This window comes from Corvus moneduloides, chromosome 29 (genome assembly GCF_009650955.1).
Source record: "Corvus moneduloides isolate bCorMon1 chromosome 29, bCorMon1.pri, whole genome shotgun sequence".
NCBI classification, from domain to species: domain Eukaryota; kingdom Metazoa; phylum Chordata; class Aves; order Passeriformes; family Corvidae; genus Corvus; species Corvus moneduloides.
The window spans coordinates 2,644,498-2,665,068 of record NC_045504.1 but is presented as its reverse complement, the minus strand read 5'-3'; the positions used below and the strand labels follow the sequence as shown (position 1 = coordinate 2,665,068).

Sequence of the window (20,571 nt, the reverse complement as noted above, 5' to 3'; positions counted from 1 at the left end):
TTCTCCTCCCAATTTCCCGTCCTCAAACTCCTGTTTTTCCCATACATTTGGGGGGAAAAAAAGATTTTCCCTCAATCCAACAATCCCAAAGGGAATTTCCCAAACCTTGGATTGGAAAATTGGATTTTCCCTCTCCCTGAGGACCCCCCTGGATAAAAGGGGGGGGGGGGGGGATGTGCCAGAGGTAATCCCAGGGGATTCGGGATGTTCCCGGCGGGACGCGGCTGGCCCGGGATGCGGACACCGCCATCTGTGCGGCCACGCCGTGGCACCGAGCCGTGGGCCTGGCACTGGTCCTGGCACTGCCACTGGCCCTGGCCCCGGCACCGAGCCGTGCTCCTGCTCCTGCTCCTGTTCCTGTCACCGAGCCATGGCCCTGGCCCTGTCACTGGCCCTGGCCCTGTCCCCATCACCGAGCCCGGTTCCTGTTCCTGTTCCTGCTCCTGTTCCTGTTCCTGTTCCTGTTCCTGCTCCTGTTCCTGTTCCTGTTCCTGCTCCTGTTCCTGTTCCTGCTCCTGCTCCTGTTCCTGTCACCAAGCCCTGTCTCTGTCCCTGTCCCCATCACCGAGCCCTGTTCCTGTTCCTGTCACCGAGCCCTGGCCCTGTCCCCATCACCGAGCTGTGCTCCTGTTCCTGCTCCTGTTCCTGTTCCTGTTCCTGTTCCTGTTCCTGTTCCTGTTCCTGTTCCTGTTCCTGTCACCGAGCCCTTGTCCCAGCCCTGTCCCTGGCCCCATTACTGAGCCCTGTTCCTGTTCCTGTCACCGAGCCCTGGCCCTGGCCCTGTCACTGGCCCTGGCCCTGTCACCGAGCTGTGCTCCTGTTCCTGCTCCTGTTCGTGTTCCTGTCACTGGCCCCGTCCCCATTACTGAGCCCTGTTCCTGTTCTTGTTCCTGTTCCTGCTCCTGTCACCGAGCCATGGCCGTGTCCCTGTCCCTGTTCCTGCCCCTGTCCCCATTCCCATCCCTGTTCCTGTCCCTGTCCCTGTTCCTGTTCTTGTCCCTGTTCCTGTCCCTGTCCCTGTTCCCGTTCCTGTCCCCATCCCTGTTGCTGTCCCTGTTCCTATCCCTGTCCCTGTTCCTATCCCTGTCCCTGTTCCTGTCCCCATTCCTATCCCTGTCCCTGTCCCCGTTCTTGTTCCCATCCCTATCCCTGTCCCTGTCCCTATCCCTGTTCCTGTCCCCATCCCCATTCTTGTTCCGCTCCCTGTTCCTATCCCTGTTCCTATCCCTGTCCCTGTTCCCGTCCCTGTTCCTGTTCCTATCCCTGTTCCTGTCCCTGTTCCTATCCCTGTTCCTGTCCCTGTCCCTGTTCCTGTTCCTATCCCTGTTCCCGTCCCTGTTCCCGTCCCTGTCCCTGTCCCCATCCCTGTCCCCGTCCCTGTTCCCATCCCTATCCCTGTTCCTGTTCTCGTTCCTGTCCCTGTCATGTGGGGACAGCACCGGGAGCGGCTTCGGCCAGGACGGAGCCTTGGGAGAGCCTGGGATGGGATGTGGGAATGGGGAACGGGGGATTTGGTGGGATTTGGGATTAGGAGGAGTTTGGGGGCTGAACTGGGAGTGTGTGAGCTGAACTGGGAATGCCTCATCCCAGCTGGGAAGGTGTGATCCGAACTGGGCCCCCCTCCCAGCCCTCCCGGCCCTCCGGAACGGGACTCATGGAGCCGGTGCAGGAATCAGCTCTTTATTCCCATTTTCCATGCGATAAAAAGGAAGGAAAAGGAAAAGGAGAAGGAGAATCCCCCACCCACCACCAGGACCCTGCGGCCGCTCCAAACCCCCGAGCCTGGCGCTGGAATTCTGCTGGAATCAAGGCTACAAAAGTGGCGTTTTTTCCCAACCTCGAGGATTTCCAAGCCCCAAAATCAGGAATTTTTTTGGAGTTTCGTGGCAGAAGCTGAGAGGAGCCCCAGCCCAGGGGCCGGGGGGACCTGAAGTGACAGCCCAGGGTACAAAAGAGGACAGAGGGACCCAAGGACTCCAATTAGAGCAGAAAAAGTGATTAAATATCGAGGGACGCACCCAGCAGGGAGGCGGAAATTCCAGATCCAGGGGGATCTCGCTTCCTGCTGAGGAATAATTCCAGGGAAAAGCCCCAAACCCCACTGGACACCCCGGAATCCTTTTGAGTCCATCACTCCTGGGCCCGAGCTGGGAACGGGGGCCAGGAGTGACCCTCAAAAAGACCTGGAGAGGCTCCAGGGAGAGGTGGATTCCCCTCAGGATGTCTTGGATTCATCCCTGGAGCGATTCGGGGCCTCCTGCGAGGAATCCTGGCCCTGCTTGGTGCCACCTTCCCAAGAAACCTGGGAATCACCGGATTCCTGGGGGCTCCTCTCCCTGGATTCCTCCTGGCAGCTCTTACCCAGATCAGGATCCTCCAGATCCTCCTGGATTCCCTCTCTGCGGGCCCGGCTCTCTCCGGGATCTCTCCGCTCCGGATCCCGAGATTCCTGAGGCTCCGGAGCCGCGGGGCAGCTCTTGGCCTTGCCGTCCTCCCGCTCTCTCCCCTGGCAGCCGGATCCGGGCTCCCGTGGGGTTTTCTGGGATCCCTCTCCCTGGGGCTGATCCTGCTGCTCCTCAGGGATCTCGGGGCGCCTCCGGATCTCCTTGGATTTCACTCGCTCGCCTTTCGCAGCCTCCGGCTCAGCGGGATCCCGGAGAGCTCCGTCCTTCACCTCTTTTCCAGATCTTTCCCGGGGCTCATCCAGATCCTCGGAGATTTCCCGGGATTTGGAAGGTGGCGCCTCAGCCCTCCCCGTTTCTCTGGCTGGCGGCTCGGGGTGGCCCCTGCGGTCACTCGGTGGCCGCGGGGACACGGAGCAGGTCCTGACGCGCACGGGCCGGCCCCGCTGGCCGGGCTGCTGGCACACGATCTCGTAGGTGGTGGCCTTGGGGTCATCCAGGTTCTGGATCACGTGGACCAAGTAGGCGACGGTCTGGGGCTCAACGGGATCGGGCAGCACCCGGACCTCGGGCCGGACATCGGGGTCAGCGGGGATGTACCGGACCCTGAGGTCACTGACGGGCACCTCCTGTCCTGGCGGGCAGAGATCTCCGGTGTCCACGTCCAGGGTCTGGTACAGGCACTGGCCCTGCTCCGTCTCCTCTTCCTCTTCTTCCTCCTCCAGGACCTCCAGTCTGATCTCCTCCCGTGTCTCTCTCTGGTCAGTGGTGGTCACTTCTTCCTCTCTTTCCCGTGTCCGGCGGCTGCGGCGCTCAGAGCCCTCCAGCTCCAGCTCCCGATGGATTCTCCTCTCCCTCACGGCCTCTTCCCTCTCTCTCCCACGGACAATTCTCCTCTCTGGTTCTGCTTCTTCTTCGCACTCACGGGGTTGTTCCCTCCTTCCCAGCTCCTCTCGTGGTTCCCGTTCCCGGATCTCACGGCGCACTTTGACGTCGGCTTCTGCAGCTGCCACGGAGGTCTCTCTTCTCCTTTCGTACCTCAGAGTTTCTCTTTGTCTCCTTCCATCATCTTCGAGTTCACGAATTTCACGCTCACGTCTCTCCCGTGTCTCTCTCTGGTCGATCACAGCCTCTCGTTCCTCCCTTTCCCGTGTCCGGCGGCTGCGGCGCTCAGAGCCCTCCAGCTCCAGCTCCCGTTCCCGATGGATTCTCCTCTCCCTCACGGCCTCTTCCCTCTCTCTCCCACGGACAATTCTCCTCTCTGGTTCTGCTTCTTCTTCGCACTCACGGGGTCGCTCTCTTCTTGGCTCCTCACCTCGTTCCCGGATCTCACGGCGCACTTTGACGTCGGCTTCTGCAGCTGCCACTGAGGTCTCTCTTCTCCTTTCGTACCTCACTGATTCTCGTTCTCTCCTTCCATCAGCTTCAGCCTCACGAATTTCACGCTCACGTCTCTCCCGTGTCTCTCTCTGGTCGATCACAGCCTCTCGTTCCTCCCTTTCCCGTGTCCGGCGCTCAGAGCCCTCCAGCTCCAGCTCCCGATCCTGATGGATTCTCCTCTCTCTCAGGGGCTCTTCCCTCTCTCTTCTGGGGCAAGTCAGTCTTTCTTCTTCACACTCACGGGGTCGTTCCCTCCTTCCCAGCTCCTCTCGTGGTTCCCAGATCTCACGGCGCACTTTGACGTCGGCTTCTGCAGCTGCAGCTCTGCTCTCCCTCTCCCTTTTGTACCTCAGAGTTTCTCTTTGTCTCCTTCCATCATCTTCAGCCTCACGAATTTCACGCTCACGTCTCTCCCGTGTCTCTCTCTGGTCGATCACTGCCTCTCGTTCCTCCCTTTCCCGTGTCCGGCGCTCAGAGCCCTCCAGCTCCAGCTCCCGTTCCCGATGGATTCTCCTCTCCCTCACGGCCTCTTCCCTCTCTCTCCCACGGACAATTCTCCTCTCTGGTTCTGCTTCTTCTTCGCACTCATGGGGTCGTTCCCTCCTTCCCAGCTCCTCTTGTGGTTCCCGTTCCCGGATCTCACGGCGCACTTTGACGTCGGCTTCTGCAGCTGCAGCTCTGCTCTCCCTCTCCCTTTCGTACCTCAGAGTTTCTCTTTGTCTCCTTCCATCATCTTCGAGTTCACGAATTTCACGCTCACGTCTCTCCCGTGTCTCTCTCTGGCTGATGGCGGCCACTTCTTCCTCCCTTTCCCATGTCCGGCGCTCAGAGCCCTCCAGCTCCAGCTCCCGATCCCGATGGATTCTCCTCTCCCTCACGGCCTCTTCCCTCTCTCTCCCACGGACAATTCTCCTCTCTGGTTCTGCTTCTTCTTCGCACTCACGGGGTCGCTCTCTTCTTGGCTCCTCACCTCGTTCCCGGATCTCACCGCGCACTTTGACGTCGGCTTCTGCAGCTGCCACTGAGGTCTCTCTTCTCCTTTCGTACCTCAGAGTTTCTCTTTGTCTCCTTCCATCATCTTCGAGTTCACGAATTTCACGTCTCTCCCGTGTCTCTCTCTGGTCGATCACAGCCTCTCGTTCCTCCCTTTCCCGTGTCCGGCGCTCAGAGCCCTCCAGCTCCAGCTCCCGTTCCCGATGGATTCTCCTCTCTCTCAGGGGCTCTTCCCTCTCTCTTCTGGGGCAAGTCGGTCTTTCTTCTTCACACTCACGGGGTCGTTCCCTCCTTCCCAGCTCCTCTCGTGGTTCCCGTTCCCGGATCTCACGGCGCACTTTGACGTCGGCTTCTGCAGCTGCAGCTCTGCTCTCCCTCTCCCTTTCGTACCTCAGAGTTTCTCTTTGTCTCCTTCCATCAGCTTCAGCCTCACGAATTTCACGCTCACGTCTCTCCCGTGTCTCTCTCTGGTCGATCACAGCCTCTCGTTCCTCCCTTTCCCGTGTCTGGCGCTCAGAGCCCTCCAGCTCCAGCTCCCGTTCCCGATGGATTCTCCTCTCCCTCACGGCCTCTTCCCTCTCTCTCCCACGGACAATTCTCCTCTCTGGTTCTGCTTCTTCTTCGCACTCATGGGGTCGCTCTCTTCTTGGCTCCTCACCTCGTTCCCGGATCTCACGGCGCACTTTGACGTCGGCTTCTGCAGCTGCCACTGAGGTCTCTCTTCTCCTTTCGTACCTCAGAGTTTCTCTTTGTCTCCTTCCATCAGCTTCAGCCTCACGAATTTCACGCTCACGTCTCTCCCGTGTCTCTCTCTGGTCGATCACAGCCTCTCGTTCCTCCCTTTCCCGTGTCCGGTGCTCAGAGCCCTCCAGCTCCAGCTCCCGATCCCGATGGATTCTCCTCTCCCTCACAGCCTCTTCCCTCTCTCTTCTGGGGCAAATCCTCCTCTCTTCCTCCTCACACTCACGGGGTCGTTCCCTCCTTCCCAGCTCCTCTCGTGGTTCCCGGATCTCACGGCGCACTTTGACGTCGACTTCTGCAGCTGCCACTGAGGTCTCTCTTCTCCTTTCGTACCTCACTGATTCTCGTTCTCTCCTTCCATCATCTTCGAGTTCACGAATTTCACGCTCACGTCTCTCCCGTGTCTCTCTCTGGCTGATGGCGGCCACTTCTTCCTCCCTTTCCCGTGTCCGGCGCTCAGAGCCCTCCAGCTCCAGCTCCCGATCCCGATGGATTCTCCTCTCTCTCAGGGGCTCTTCCCTCTCTCTTCTGGGGCAAGTCAGTCTTTCTTCTTCACACTCACGGGGTCGTTCCCTCCTTCCCAGCTCCTCTCGTGGTTCCCGGATCTCACGGCACACTTTGACGTCGGCTTCTGCAGCTGCCACTGAGGTCTCTGTCTCTCGTTCGTACCTCAGAGTTTCTCTTTGTCTCCTTCCATCATCTTCAGCCTCACGAATTTCACGCTCGCGTCTCTCCCGTGTCTCTCTCTGGCTGATGGCGGCCACTTCTTCCTCCCTTTCCCGTGTCCGGCGCTCAGAGCCCTCCAGCTCCAGCTCCCGATCCCGATGGATTCTCCTCTCCCTCACGGCCTCTTCCCTCTCTCTTCTGGGGCAAATCCTCCTCTCTTCCTCCTCACACTCACGGGGTCGTTCCCTCCTTCCCAGCTCCTCTCGTGGTTCCCGTTCCCGGATCTCCCGGCGCACTTTGACATCGGCTTCTGCAGCTGCAGCTCTGCTCTCCCTCTCCCTTTCGTACCTCAGAGTTTCTCTTTGTCTCCTTCCATCATCTTCGAGTTCACGAATTTCACGCTCACGTCTCTCCCGTGTCTCTCTCTGGTCGATCACAGCCTCTCGTTCCTCCCTTTCCCGTGTCCGGCGCTCAGAGCCCTCCAGCTCCAGCTCCCGATCCCGATGGATTCTCCTCTCCCTCACAGCCTCTTCCCTCTCTCTCCCACGGACAATTCTCCTCTCTGGTTCTGCTTCTTCTTCGCACTCACGGGGTCGCTCTCTTCTTGGCTCCTCACCTCGTTCCCGGATCTCACGGCGCACTTTGACGTCGGCTTCTGCAGCTGCCACTGAGGTCTCTCTTCTCCTTTCGTACCTCAGAGTTTCTCTTTGTCTCCTTCCATCATCTTCGAGTTCACGAATTTCACGCTCACGTCTCTCCCGTGTCTCTCTCTGGCTGATGGCGGCCACTTCTTCCTCCCTTTCCCGTGTCCGGCGCTCAGAGCCCTCCAGCTCCAGCTCCCGATCCCGATGGATTCTCCTCTCCCTCACGGCCTCTTCCCTCTCTCTCCCACGGACAATTCTCTTCTCTGGTTCTGCTTCTTCTTCACACTCACGGGGTCGTTCCCTCCTTCCCAGCTCCTCTCGTGTTTCCCGTTCCCGGATCTCACGGCGCACTTTGACGTCGGCTTCTGCAGCTGCAGCTCTGCTCTCCCTCTCCCTTTCGTACCTCAGAGTTTCTCTTTGTCTCCTTCCATCAGCTTCAGCCTCACGAATTTCACGTCTCTCCCGTGTCTCTCTCTGGCTGATGGTGGCCTCCTCTTCCTCTATTTCCTGTGTCCGGCAGCCGCGGCGCTCAGATCCCTCCAGCTCCAGCTCCAGCTCCTGTTCCTGATCCACCCTCCTCTCTCTCATTCTCCCTTTTCTTCTGGGATCGTCTCTTTCTTCCCTCTCCAGCTCCTCCTGGATCTCCCTTTCCCTTTCTGCCGATTCCAGCTCCCGTTCCCGCTTTGTTCTCTGTCTGTAGCCGCGTTCCACTGGCTCCGCTCTCTCACACTCCCCGAGGTCGATCTCTAACGGTTCCTCCAGGAATGTCTGATGTGGCCGCCTGGACTCCGGACATTCCGGCTCAGCTGCCCGGCGGCTTCTCCCTTCCAGCTCTCTTTGTTCCAGCTCACGCCAGCGGTGGCGGCTCCTCTCTTCCCGCAGCGATTCGGGTTCCCGTGGCCGGTTGTCACCTCCTCCATCAGCTCCTCGTGGCTGCTGGGTTCTTTCATCACTCCCCAGATCCTGGCGGCTCCACCGGTCCGGCCGTGGTTGGGGTTCATGGCGTTGCCTGCCGATCCTCACGTCTGCCAGTTCTTCCTCCTGGAACCCCTCCCGATCTCTCCTCTCTCCTCGTCTGTCCGGCTCCGGGGGCTGCCGCCTTCTCCGGCTCTCCCGCTGCTCACACGGCTCTTGGCTCCGTTCCTGGTATTCCTGAGGGATCGGCTCCCCCGGCTCCCTGCTTGGTTCCGCGTCGCTCCTGCTCCGTGTGCGACGTTCCTGCTGATCCCTCCTTGTTCCCTTTGAGATTTCCATCTCCCCGACCCTGGGGTCTCGTTGCAGCTCAACTTCACAGGGCCGGTCACGATTCCTCTCCCGGGTTTCTTGTTCCTCCTCCTCCTGGAGCTGCCAGTGGTTCCCTCTGCTCTTGATTTCTGGCTCCCGGAGGGATTTTGTGCCAGTCGGGACCTTTGTCCTCTGCACCAGGAACGGTGCCCTCGGCAGGAACCAGAAGCAGCACTTGGCCACCCGGAACACCAAGAGGAGGAACTCGTTAAAATCGATGTCCCCGTCCCCGTCCCACTCCAGGAACTGCAGGATCTTCTCGATGGTCTGAGGGTCGTGTGGCTTCTGCAGGGAAAAAACACGGGGGGAAAAAGGGGGATTTTTGTCTTCCTGACCCTTGTGGGAGAAATGAAGAAATGGGAAGAATTGCAGGAATTCTCCTTCCTTCTCTCACAATTTCACTTTTAGAGCTCAGCACCAGCTGAGCTCTGGGAATTTGTTCTCCATTTTCCTGGTTGTTCCCTGGCTGCAGCTGAGCAGCTCTTTCCTTTTTGAGATTTCTCCTTCCACAGGATAAATTCCCTTCCTATCCAGGAAGGAAAACCCACACCTCCCCCAGTTCATTCCCTGGCTTTTGCTCATTTTTTCATGGCAAAATGGGTTGGAAGAGTTGTGGGAGCAGTTGTAGAATCCCAGGATCCCTGAGGTGGGAAAAGAACTCCAAGATCATCGAGTCCAATCTGGGACCAATCACCCGCTCCAACATCCAGGGATCCCTCGGACACCTCCAGGGATGGCCACTCCAACCCTCCCTGGGCAGCCCCTCCCAAGGCCTGGCCGCCCTTTCCAGGAGGGATTTTCCCAAATTTTCCCAAAACCCTGAGCCTCTCCTGGCACAGCTCGAGGCTGTTCCCTCTTGTGCTGGCCCCGTTCCCTGTGATCAGATCCCAAATCCCCCCTGGAAGAGCCCCAAATTCCCCCTGGATCCCCCTTTTCTCCAGGATGAGCCCCCCCAGCTCCCTCAGGACTCTCCATTCCCTTCTCCGGCACAAAGGAACCCGACTGTGGCTCCCCTTTGGTGGAACCCTCCCCATCCCATTTCCAGAGGAGATTTTGCCGTTCCCACATCCCAACCCTTTCCCGCAGTGCTCACCACGAGGGCATCTGCGAACTCCCTCTGGATGAGCTCTCTCATCGTCCCGCGGCTGAGGCCGGAGCCGTCCCCATCTCCCCGGGCGTGTTGCTGGAAGACGCTGACGATGGTGGCGATGCTGTCCAAGAACGGGGACATCCTCCTGCAGATGCGAGCGAGCCTGGAAAGGACAGGAGCAGACCAAGGGACGGGGGATTTCCTTGGGAAGAGAGAGGAGAATTCCCGGGGTCGGGCTGGCTCCACATCCCCGGAGAGCTGGGAACACATTCCAGGGTTTTAGTGGGATGGGGAGTGGCCTCCGGCTTCCCCACTGACGTGTTTGGGTGACGTTGGAGCGGGAATGATGATGGGGATGCGGTGGTGGATGGTGGGGAGGGAGCCGCCGGTGGTGACTCAAGAGGTGCCCCAAGATCCTGCCCCGTGGGGTTACCCCATGGAATATTGCCTTGGAATGGACCCTAAGGATCACCCAAACCAACCCCTCTGCTGTCCAGGAACCCCTGGGCGGTCTCTAAGGTCTCCCTGGAGCTTCTCCTCTCCGGGTGAACCCTTCCAGCTCTCCCAGCCTTTCCCCAGCCCTTGGAGCATCTCCATGGCTTCCCCTGGCCTCATTCCAGCACCTCCTGATGTTTCCAGGATCCGTCCCTGTGATCCCGGTGAGAGGAGCTTTAACCCAGCCCGAGACAAGATCTGGGGGCAGAGACCTCAAAAGCTCCTCCTGGAAACCTCCAAAGCCTCCTCCTTCCCTCCTTGCTTCCCTGTGGGATCCCCAAGCCTCTTATCGGGAACATCAGTGCCCCATCTGATCCCGGGAAGCTGCGCCGTGCCCGCCTTCCCGCCTCCGGAACGTGCCCGGGCACACGAGCTCTCCGTGCCCCACGGAAACCCCGGGACTTCCATGGAAAAGGAGCCATTTCTCCAATGGCTTCAAACTCCAGCCAGGAGCTGACCCCGCACCCAAGGAAGTCCCCAAACTTCTCCACACGGAAAACCCAACCCAAGCCAACAATTCCAACAGGGAGAGACCCCTCCATATTCCCAAAGAGCACCGGGAACGACTCTCCCATCCACCAGGAATCCCAGAGGAACACCAACATTGCCAACAGAGGGAATATTCCCGAGGGAGCCACTCACCCAAGTCACCGGCGGGATGGAGCGGGATTCCTGGGAAGCTGTGCGGAGCGAGGGGAGGACCGGGCTGCTTTTATAGGGTCCCCGTTGGGGTTGGAGAGGAGCCACCCTCTGTGGACGTTGTCCTGATTCATCCTCGGCCAAGCCCAGTCCCAAACGGGTTATTTGGCTTTATCAACCCTTCCCTATCATTTTCACCCCGAAATAGCAGCGGCACTTCAGGCCGGTTCCGCCTAATCCTGGAAAATCCTGGCTGGAAAATCCTTTGATGGTCGAGTTTGGGACTTTTGGGGTAAATCTGGAAGGGCTCCAGAGCGTAAAGGGAGGGTGGAGTCGAATGTAAATATTTGTGTGGTGGGTGGGATTTTGTGTCGTTAAGGCACGCGAAGCCACATAAAAATAGGGATTCATATTTACATTAAATTAATGAAATTAATGAAATGAAAACAATTAAATTAAACGAATCAAACAAATCAAATTAATGAATTCAATACATTAAAATGAAAATTTAAGTGCTGATGGTAACAGAGCTCAGGATGAGCAGATCGGGGTCAGCCGAGATCTTTATGATCCACAAAATTGGTCCCACAATTTTGGTCCACAGGGGATTTTTGTCTCTTTTTTTGTGCATTTCCTTTGGAATTTCGAGCCTGAGGTCGCTGGGGTTTGGATCAGGCAAAGGGAAAAAGATTTCGGCACTAAAATCTGGGTGAGATGCCCAAATCCTCCTGATTTTGCGTTCGTGGGACATCCTTGTAGAGTTTTATTCTTATTTTTGCTTCTTATTAATGAGACTTTTGGCCATATTATCCAAGTACGAATAAACAAACTAACCCCAACCATTTTCAAATGATGAAATGAATTTTTCAAGGGATTTTTGAACAAGAAAATTTTAATTAATTCATGCCTTTTTCGTTGAGAAAAATCATGATGGAACTTCCAATATTAATTGGGCAATTTTAATTTCAACTTTCCTTGATTTTAATTAAAAATAAAAGCAGAAGCCTCTGCTGAGAGGTCGATTAATGTTGGATTTCCTTCGGCTGCCCTCGGGCTGTAATTACCTCCCAATCTTCCTCTTTTTTTTTTTAATTGAATCTTCCAACAGCAAATTAATGAACGATTCCTTTCTTCCCCAGGAACTCTTGGAGGAAATCAGGAATATTCCAGAGCCTGGATTTTGGGGTTTGGAGGGGGGACGAGGTGACGGGGCCATCACGGAGCAGGAACTCGTCCCGCAGCCTTCGGAGAGTGGCTCATCCTGGGTGTAGGAGCCCAATTAATTACGGCTGGTGACACCCTGGGGACACTCAGCCCAGGGATGCTCCCCAACATTCATTTTCGGGCTTTTTTTTTTTTTTTGGGGATTAAATTACGCCGGGTGCAAATTAGGCCCCACCTGGGTGATAATGACACCCTTGGGACGCTGTAATTTTGGGGTGGATTTGGGGTGATTATGCAAATGAGGGGGGGTTTGGTGGCCTGTAACTGTCTGGAGTCCCCACCCCAAGGGCCGGGGCCGTGCGGGAGCCTCGGGAATCCTCCTTGGAAAAGGTCCCTCACCTCGGGAGAGCTTTCCTGGGATTTGCTGACACTCCCCGGACGAGGCTCCTGGCACGTCCTGGCAGAACTGAACCCCCTTTTCCAGCTGGGTTTTCCCCAAGAAAGCTTTTCCTGAGTCCCCATGAGCAGAATCCCCCCCGTCCTTTGGGATGGATCCAAAGGAACTTGGGCAGGAGGGTGAGGAAGGGGATTCTCCCCCTCTGCTCTGCTCTGGTGGGATCCCACCGGGAATTCTGTGCCCGGTTCTGGTGTCCCCAAAATAAAAGGGATGTGGAATTGTTGGAGCAAGGCCAGAGGAAGCCATAAAGTGCATCCAAGGGGCTGGAGAAGCTTCCCTATGGATCCAGGCTGGGAATGTTGGGAATGTTGAGCCTTTGGAGACCCCACAGCACCTCCAGGATCTTCAGGGGCTCCGAGAAGCTGGAGAGGGACTTTTCCTGAGGAACTGCAGGGACAGGACACAGGGAATGGGGTCAGGGTGACAGAAGGGGAATTCGGGTGGGATTTTGGGAAGGAATTGTTCCCTGTGAGGGCCTGGCCCGGGTTATTCCATGGATTCCTCGTCCCTGGAAGTGTCCTCCAGGCCAGCCTGGAGCCACCTGGGATGGTGGGAGGTGTCCGTGCTCATGGAAGTGGAGGTTTTTGACGTCCCTTCCAACCCAAACCAGTCCAGAATTCCATGATTCCTCCCCAAATCCGTGCCCATTCCCATCTCTGTCTGGGATAACCAAACTGATGCTGGTACAAAGCAAAATCCCATTGGACCAACCTCAAACCGAGATGGTTTTTAATGGAATTTCCTGGAAAACTCTCGAATTTTCTGGAAAACATCCAGAAACGCTTTGAGGAATATTTTAGGTGAAACAAGGCAGGGGATGATGGAATTCCCGACCCTCCCCTCACGCGTCCACAGCCGAGACCCCTCCGAACTCATCCTTGCTCCGAAATTCCACCCCTTTGGGCCCCATCCAGGGAATTTTGACAGCGGCACGCTTGGAACCCCAAATCCTTTTGGGATGATGGGAGCTCCGGGGCCGGTTTCTGGTTTGGGGTTTCTGATTCAGCGCTGAGGCAGTTGTGGGATTCGGGGCCGTCTCCGAGGGTGACGTCGGATGTGCCACCGAGGGCTCCGTGTCCTGCGTGTCACCGACCTCAGGCGAGGCGTGGGGACGTCGGTCAGGCCCCGACGGCGCTGATAGGGGACAAGAGAGGCATCGGGATGGGAACAAACAGGATGAGCAGCGCTCTCCGTGCGGGATGAGGAGTCCTGGTGGTCCCAACCCCGTCATGAACCCCGCTGACCTCATCCCACTGCCCATCCCCTGGCATCGATCCACGTCCCGGCTGGAAAAGTGTCCCAGGACCTGGACAGGCCGAGCTGAACTGAGGGTGGGACAACTTCTCCTGTCCCAGGTGGCTCCAACCTGGCCTGGGACTGTCCCAGGGATGGGGAATCCATGGAATCACCTGGGCCGGGGAAGGATTTATCCCAAATATCCCATCCAAAGCAGCCCAGGGAATCCTGGAATGGTTTGGGTTGGAAGGACCTTGAAGATCCTTAAAAGTCCAAGGGACACCTGCCACCATCCCAGGGGGCTCCAGCCTGGCCTGGGACTGTCCCAGGGATGGGGAATCCATGGAATCACCTGGGCCAGGGAAGGATTTATCCCAAATATCCCATCCAAAGCAGCCCAGGGAATGGTGGCGAATTGAGGTGGGATATTGGGAAGGAATTGTTCCCCGTGAGGGTGTTTGCCTTTCTCGTTAATGAGGAATTTCTCTGGAATTAATTCCTGATCCTTCACAGCCGGCCCTGCCCGTGGACGCCTCTGGCAGGAATGGGGCAGGAAAGGTTATTTTGGTTATTTTGGTAATTTTGGGGTATTTTTACCACCCTGGGATTGGGGTTCAGGCGATGCCGGAGCCACGCCCGGGGCTGGGAACGGGTTTGGTGAGAGGAGGGTGGGAAGGGAGAGGAAACAAAGGGAGAGGAATGAGGATGTTGGGATGGGAACCGTGCCTGGTCCGGGGGGCTGGAGCGGGGCCAGGGAAATAGGGACGGGGCTGGAGCAGCAGGAGAAGGGAATGGAGAATCCTGAGGGAGCTGGGGGGGCTCATCCCAAAGAAAAGGGGGATCCAGGGGGAATTTGGGGCTCTTCCAGGGGGGATTTGGGATCTGATCGCAGGGAACGGGGCCAGCACAAGAGGGAACGGCCTCGAGCTGTGCCAGGGGAGGCTCAGGGTGGATATTTGGGAAAATCCCTCCTGGAAAGGGCGGCCAGGCCTTGGGAGGGGCTGCCCAGGGAAGGTTGGAGCGGCCATCCCTGGAGGATCCCTGGAGGGATCCCTGAAGGTTCCTCTGGGTGACCAAGAGGGGATCGATCCCAGCTTGGACTCGCTGATCCTGGAGCTCTTTCCCAACCCGGAGGCTCCTGGAATTCTCCTGGATCCGGCATCGAGCAGCGAAATCTTCTCCCACAGTGCCACCAAGTGGCACCGGGAGCGGGACTGGCATCCCCGGGAATGTCCCGGAGCCCACGCGCGGATTTGAGATTTGGGATTTGGGATTTGGGATTTGGGATGGGGCAGGGGAGCTGCCGCCACCCCTTCAGCACGCGGGGAAACTGAGGCAGGCGGGGGAAAAGGGCTGGAATTCCTCGAGCGGCTCCCACTGCCCTGGGTGGGGTCGCTGGACTGGGAGCCACTGGGAGAACTGGGAGCGCCCCCCCAGCCCTAAATGGCTCAGGAAAGTCGATTTTATATTTTTTAAATATTTAATATATCTAATCTATTTAATCTATTTAATCTATTTAATCTATTAAATAGATGTTATATGTTTTGTATATTTATATTTTAATATATTTTATATATTTATATATTTTATATATTTTATATATTTATATTTTTATATATTTTCTATATTTTATATATTTTTATATTTTATGTATTTTATGTATTTTATTTTTAATATATTTTTTATATTTAATATAGTTTATAAATTCTATAGATTTTATAGATTTTATAGATTTTTAAATATTTTATTCTTTTTAAAAAAAATTTTCTTTTGGGGGTTTTTATTTATTATTATTACAGCTTTTAACCATGTTTTTGACCGTTTTATCCATATTAGCACCAGTTTTATCCCTATTTTTGCAGGTTTTATCCATGTTTTCCCTTTCCCAACATTCCTTTGCCATTTTTCCCTGTTTCCTCCCCTCTTCCCTGCTGAGAGCTGCGGGAATTCACCCCAAATCCCGCCTTTTCTTCCTCTTTTTGCCTCATCCCAACACAGATTCCCAAACTTTCCCATTCCGCAGGGAGTTTCATCCCCCCATCTCCGTGATTATCAGGAATTAAATAATTGGAATAAAATCCTTCCTTTTTTCCCCGAGCTCTTCCCGCTGTCCCTAATTCCCGGTGATGTTAAGAAGTGTCAAAAATTCCCCTAATCCCGCTTTTTTTTCCATGTTAATGAGGCTATTTTGCATATTCCTGCCGGGATAATTGAATTCCGGGGCTCCCCTCGAATTCTCCGGATTTGAATAATCCCACAATTCACATCAGGGAATCCTATCCCGGCTCCCAGCAAGGCTTTTGAGGATCCTTTCCTTGCTTTGAGACGCTTTTAATAAATCCAAGGATCATGAATGATAATTAGGGAGGAGTTAATTAAACCCTTTCCGTGCGTTCCGACCCCCAAACTCACAGATCCCTTGGATTATCCCGATCCTTCCCCGATCCTCCTGGCGAGGGCAGGATTTTTCCGTGCTCCCTTTTGATCATTTTCCCATTCCTTGGGAGGTTTGAATCCCGATTCCTCGGGAGGTTTGGATCCCAAATCCTCGGGAGGTTTGAATCCCAAACCCTCAGGATCTTTTCCCCCAGTTCCTTGGGGTATTTTCCCCCAATTCCTTGGGAGGTTTGAATTCCATTCCTCGGGATCTTTCCCCTCAATTCCTTGGGATCTTTTCCCCCAATTCCTTGGGATCTTTCCCCCAATTCCTTGGGATCTTTCCCCTCAATTCCTCGGGATCTTTCCCCTCAATTCCTCGGGATCTTTTCCCCCAATTCCTTGGGATCTTTCCCCCAATTCCTTGGGATCTTTTCCCCCAGTTCCTCGGGATCTTTTCCCCCAGTTCCTCGGGATCTTTTCCCTCAATTCCTCGGGATCTTTCCCCTAATTCCTTGGGATCTTTCCCCCCAATTCCTCGGGATCTTTCCCCGAATTCCTTGGGATCTTTTCCCCCAATTCCTCGGGGTCTTTTCTCCCAATTCCTCGGGATCTTTCCCCCAATTCCTTGGGATCTTTCCCCCAATTCCTCGGGATCTTTTCCCCCAATTCTTCGGGATGTTTTAACCCCATTTTTCGGGAGTTTCCCATCCAAGTCCCCAGCTGGATTTCTTTTCATCTTTAGCCCAGATTTCCCAAAACTTAAGGACTCCCCGTTCCTGCTCTCAAATCCCGACCTTCCCTTCGGAAGCAGATTTATCACAGCGGTTCAGGAAAACGCGGAATCTCTCCTAATTCCATGGAAACCAGGACAGACCTGGATGAAGCCGCTGGGGCAGGAAGGAGGGAGCAGCTCTCCCCTGCTGGACACAGGGGACTGTGGAATCCAGGCCCTACCAGTTCTCCCAGTGGCCTGCCCAGTTTTCCAGCGGCATTTCTGGCTGGTGACACCGGGATGGGAGCTGGGATGGGCTCTGACACTTCCCAAACATTCCCAGAAGTTTCTTATCCATTCCTTCTGGATTTTGGAGCTCCCAACGGAGCCCCCGGACAAAATCCACCTCCCCTGGGGGTTCTGAGGGGTTCTGAGCCTTTGGAACAGTGGGAGCCACTGGTTTAACTGGAATTCTCCATGCCTGGAGGAGTGTCTGGAGCTGGGGACTCATCCCAGGAAAATGTGGATTCCAGGCTGGATTCCGGCTCCAGGATGAGCTTCCCAAAAAATCCCCAAAAGGAGCAGCGCCAGCCCTGGGGTGCTGCTGGTGCTCCCCAAACTCAGATCCAGCTCAGAATTCCCTAAAAAAATCCTCCTCCATGGGGAAGGAGCTCCTTGAGTTCTATTTCCGAGGAAAATTTGCTTTCCTCAGTATTCCCATCATTTTAATGGGAAAAGCCATTGGGAAGGAGGATAAAGCACGGAACAACAAAGCCGTAGCTGGAGGAAGGCGGGCTCTGAACCTCCTCGTTCGTCCGTGGGAAGCCAAAAGGCAGCAGGTGACGAAACAGGGCCCTGGCTGCAATTCCCACCGGGAATCTTTTCCCATTATTTATTGCACTTCTCGTTAGGCAATGAAAATGAGAGAGTAATTAAGAGATGATTGATTGAAAAGCAGCTTTTTGGGTTTTTTTTTATTTCACATGAAGCAATTTCCTCTCTTTTGTAACTTTTCTGGGAAGCTGAGACTCACCCGAGCAGGGCCGGGACCCTCTTTCCTTTCTCCCACCGATCCCAATCCTATTTTTTGCCCCGGAACCAGCTCTGGCAGCGGGAAAGGCAGCGCTCCACGATGCTGGAAGTGCAGGAGTTGAGGCGGAACGGGGTCCGTGGGGACGTTTGGGATCTGCTGTCCTTGGGATCTCCGGCGTCCTCAAGTCCCTGGGACTGGCACGGCCCCGTGGATGCACATGGATCCGTGGAAATCCCGCTTTGGGATGCGCAGGGATCCCCCAGGATCGCTCCCTGAGCCTGGCAGGGCTCCTCCGCGCCCAACTCCAGCACCTCGAGGGTGCAGGGCTCCAGAGCTGTGACAGGGAGCTCCTGGGAGAGCTTTTCCAGGTTTTCCAGGCAGGTCCCGGCTGTTTCGGTGACACAACGCTCCTCCTGGCACAGCGGGAAGGTCTCCGGGGTGTCCAGGGAGCACAGCTCCACGGTCAGGATGGATTTCTGGAGCGGGAACGTCATCACGCACATGCCGGGGGTCTCGATGGTGAAGGGTTCCTCTCCCGAGCTCAGGGTTTTCACGGGATCGGCTTCCACGCAAGTCCCAGCGTCTGTGGGGAGGGACGGGGAGGTGACCCCGAGCGGGATCTGAGGGGGGTCACAGGGACAGGAGGGACAAACATCCTGGCACGGGCAGGGATCCGCCTGGGAATTCTGCTCCACGGCACAGGGAGAGCAGGGATTGCTCTGGGTGGCCTCTTCCAGGCAGGAACAGGGCGGGCACTGGGAATTCATCTCTGCCACAGAGACCTGGAAGAAAAAGAACAATTTCACACCTAATGCCCTGAAAAACCAGGAAAACATTCCTCAGTTCTTCTCTTTCCTCTTCAAAGTCCCAAACGCAGCTTTTCTTATTAAAATCTGCTCTCAGCCAAACAATTCCAACAATTTGCCAGCATTTTTTTTGCGATAACAACAGCTTTGATTCACGTTTTCGGGTTCATCAATTCCAAGCAGCTCCCTCCCCTTCTCCAGTTGTTTTTCCCTTTTCCAGTTGTTTGGAATGGGTCCTGGATCTCCTGGCAGGATGGGGTTTTATCCCTCTAAACCCAGTGCTGGGACAACAGGAATTTTCCAGAGGGTCCATGGGAATTCTGGAATGACAGCCGAGCCAGCACGACGGAAGATTTTTACCCTTTGAAACCTTTATCCCCGAGGAAATTGAGAGCCGTAAATCCCCCTTTTCCAGCTTCCCCTGGAATCTATTCCAGAAAACAAACACCAGGATTTGTAGGATCCCAGGGAGACTCACCTGGGCCGGGATCAGCAGCGCAGACGTGGCCGAGTAATCCCGGGATGTGCCTGGTGTGTTCCCGGGCCTCTGGAGCCGGGGAGCCCCAGGCACCCCAGAGCTCCCCACGGCCTCGCTCCGCCTCTGCCCCGCCAGGGGTGATTTGCCTAATTATTTTTAATGGAAAACGCCTATTTCCGTGGCTGGAGCCGGACCTGGAGCTCGGGAATTCACGTGGCCCCGCAGACGCCAGGGAGGAATTTGGGAAATGAGTGGATTCCGGGCCGGCTCTTCAGTAATCACCTGGTCACGGGGCAGGTTTTTGGGATGCTCCAACATCCTCCAGCCCAACACCTCACGAGGTCCATTAGGGGCAGGATGGGATGTGGGATTTGGGGAATTCGTTTATTTTTAGCCACGCCTGACCTTTTTCTGTCCTGTTTTTTTTTCACGGAGCTGCTGGAAACTCTTCCGTCACCGCTCGTCTCGTGATGTTTTCCGAAGTTCTGACTCAAATCCCGTCTCCGTTGTCGTGACGGTGGCGTTGTCCTCGTGAGGGATGAGTGAAGAGCAGGCAGGTGACCGGAGGAGTGACCACCACCCTTTTCCCCTCATTTTACCCAAAACCAGCTGAATTCTACCCAGCTTGAAATGCATAAACCTGAGAACGTGAATCAAATCTGTCGCCATTCCGCCCCCCCAAAAAACGTTGGGAAATCATTGGAATCATTTGGCTGAGAGCAGATTTGAGCAAGAAAAGCTCTTTTTGGGCAGTTTGAACAGAAAAGCAAGAAAAGGAGGAAATTTTTCCTGTGATCAGCAGCAAACTCCCAACCCAAGAGGTCACGAATCGCAAATTTGTTGATTTCCAGGAAATAACCACAAATCCCCACACTGGATACTCAAATTTGGAGGAAGAAGAGCCCAAACCTGCCCTTGGTCTCCGGGTGGAAAACGGCCTCGCCTCCGGTGCGAGTCACTCCTGTCCCTGGTTGTGTCACCGGCTGACTCCGGGCGGGGTGGCAGCGAGCAGAGGAGGAATTCCAGACTCTTTGATGTCTCACGGGAACTGGTTGGGGCTCTCTTCCTTCTTTTCCAGGCAGGGACAACTTTTCCGCGGGGAGAAAACGGCGTCTCCGAGCTGCGACGGCTGCGTGAAGTTTGTCACTTTCTTGGTCGGGGTGTGACCTCCTGGCACCAGAAATGGGCACAAAAATCAGCCCGAAGGCCACTGTGATCAAAGACTTCATCCTTCATCGCCCTTGGTGTCACCTGGTGGAGTTGGGACACACGGGAGAGGTCCCAGAAGATCCTGGAGAGCCTCAAAATGGGGAGGTTTCCCGGAGCACAACGGCCAAAATGCCAACAAATCAAACAAATCCAATTTGTATTAATAAAAAAATCAAAGAATTGTGGCAAAACTGACCAGCGGGGATCAGGGCAGGGATTGTCCCCTGGGCACTGGGGAGGGGAATGTCCAGGGCTGGGCCCAGTTCTGGACAATCATGGAAAGAGGGAATCGTGCCTGGTCTGGGGGGCTGGAGCGGGGCCAGGGATGGGAACGGGGCTGGAGCAGCAGGAGAAGGGAATGGAGAGTCCTGAGGGAGCTGGGGGGGCTCATCCTGGAGAAAAGGGGGATCCAGGGGGAATTTGGGGCTCTTCCAGGGGGGATTTGGGATCTGATCGCAGGGAACGGGGCCAGCACAAGAGGGAACGGCCTCGAGCTGTGCCAGGGGAGGCTCAGGGTGGATATTTGGGAAAATCCCTCCTGGAAAGGGCGGCCAGGCCTTGGGAGGGGCTGCCCAGGGAGGGTTGGAGTGGCCATCCCTGGAGGTGTCCGAGGGATCCCTGCACCACATCTGGAGCTGCATCCGATTCGGGTCCCAGAGCTCAAGGCCAACCAAAGCCACCCAGGTGTTCCAGGGACCTTGAGGAAAAGGTGGATTGGGAGATGCTGAAGGATTCGCCCACCCTGGAAAAGACTTGGGGATGA

The 20,571-nt window shown here is 55.7% G+C and overlaps 2 protein-coding genes across 2 annotated transcripts; both read right to left on the bottom strand.

Moving 5' to 3' along the window:
• Positions 1-1,659: 1,659 nt before the first annotated feature.
• TCHH (trichohyalin) lies at positions 1,660-10,419 on the bottom strand. Its single transcript, XM_032093394.1, has 5 exons — positions 10,338-10,419; positions 9,204-9,363; positions 5,981-8,395; positions 4,131-4,261; positions 1,660-3,794 (listed from the first exon to the last, which is right to left on the bottom strand). Exons 2-5 carry the CDS (start codon positions 9,339-9,341, stop codon positions 2,216-2,218), a joined length of 4,263 nt encoding a protein of 1,420 aa, XP_031949285.1. The 5' UTR covers positions 9,342-9,363; positions 10,338-10,419; the 3' UTR covers positions 1,660-2,215.
• A 6,806-nt stretch (positions 10,420-17,225) lies between these two features.
• Positions 17,226-19,268, bottom strand: LOC116436360. The gene is made up of 3 exons (XM_032093393.1): positions 19,220-19,268; positions 18,600-18,745; positions 17,226-18,097 (listed from the first exon to the last, which is right to left on the bottom strand). Exons 1-3 carry the CDS (start codon positions 19,266-19,268, stop codon positions 17,363-17,365), a joined length of 930 nt encoding a protein of 309 aa, XP_031949284.1. The 3' UTR covers positions 17,226-17,362.
• Positions 19,269-20,571: the final 1,303 nt, after the last annotated feature.

What these genes read in the sequence shown, in the direction of transcription:
- TCHH (XM_032093394.1), bottom strand. Translation starts at nt 9,341, where the DNA reads ATGTCCCCGTTCTTGGACAGCATCGCCACCATCGTCAGCGTCTTCCAG. An exon ending in ATCGGGAGCTGGAGCTGGAG is followed by an intron (nt 4,262 to 5,980) that starts GGCTCTGAGCGC and finishes CTGGAGCTGGAG; the next exon opens with GGCTCTGAGCGCCGGACACG. An exon ending in AGACAAAGAGAAACTCTGAG is followed by an intron (nt 3,795 to 4,130) that starts GTACAAAAGGGA and finishes AGAATCAGTGAG; the next exon opens with GTACGAAAGGAGAAGAGAGA.
- LOC116436360 (XM_032093393.1), bottom strand. Translation starts at nt 19,268, where the DNA reads ATGGCGACAGATTTGATTCACGTTCTCAGGTTTATGCATTTCAAGCTG. An exon ending in GTTTATGCATTTCAAGCTGG is followed by an intron (nt 18,746 to 19,219) that starts GTAGAATTCAGC and finishes AAAAATAATTAG; the next exon opens with GCAAATCACCCCTGGCGGGG. An exon ending in CGCTGCTGATCCCGGCCCAG is followed by an intron (nt 18,098 to 18,599) that starts GTGAGTCTCCCT and finishes TTTTTCTTCCAG; the next exon opens with GTCTCTGTGGCAGAGATGAA.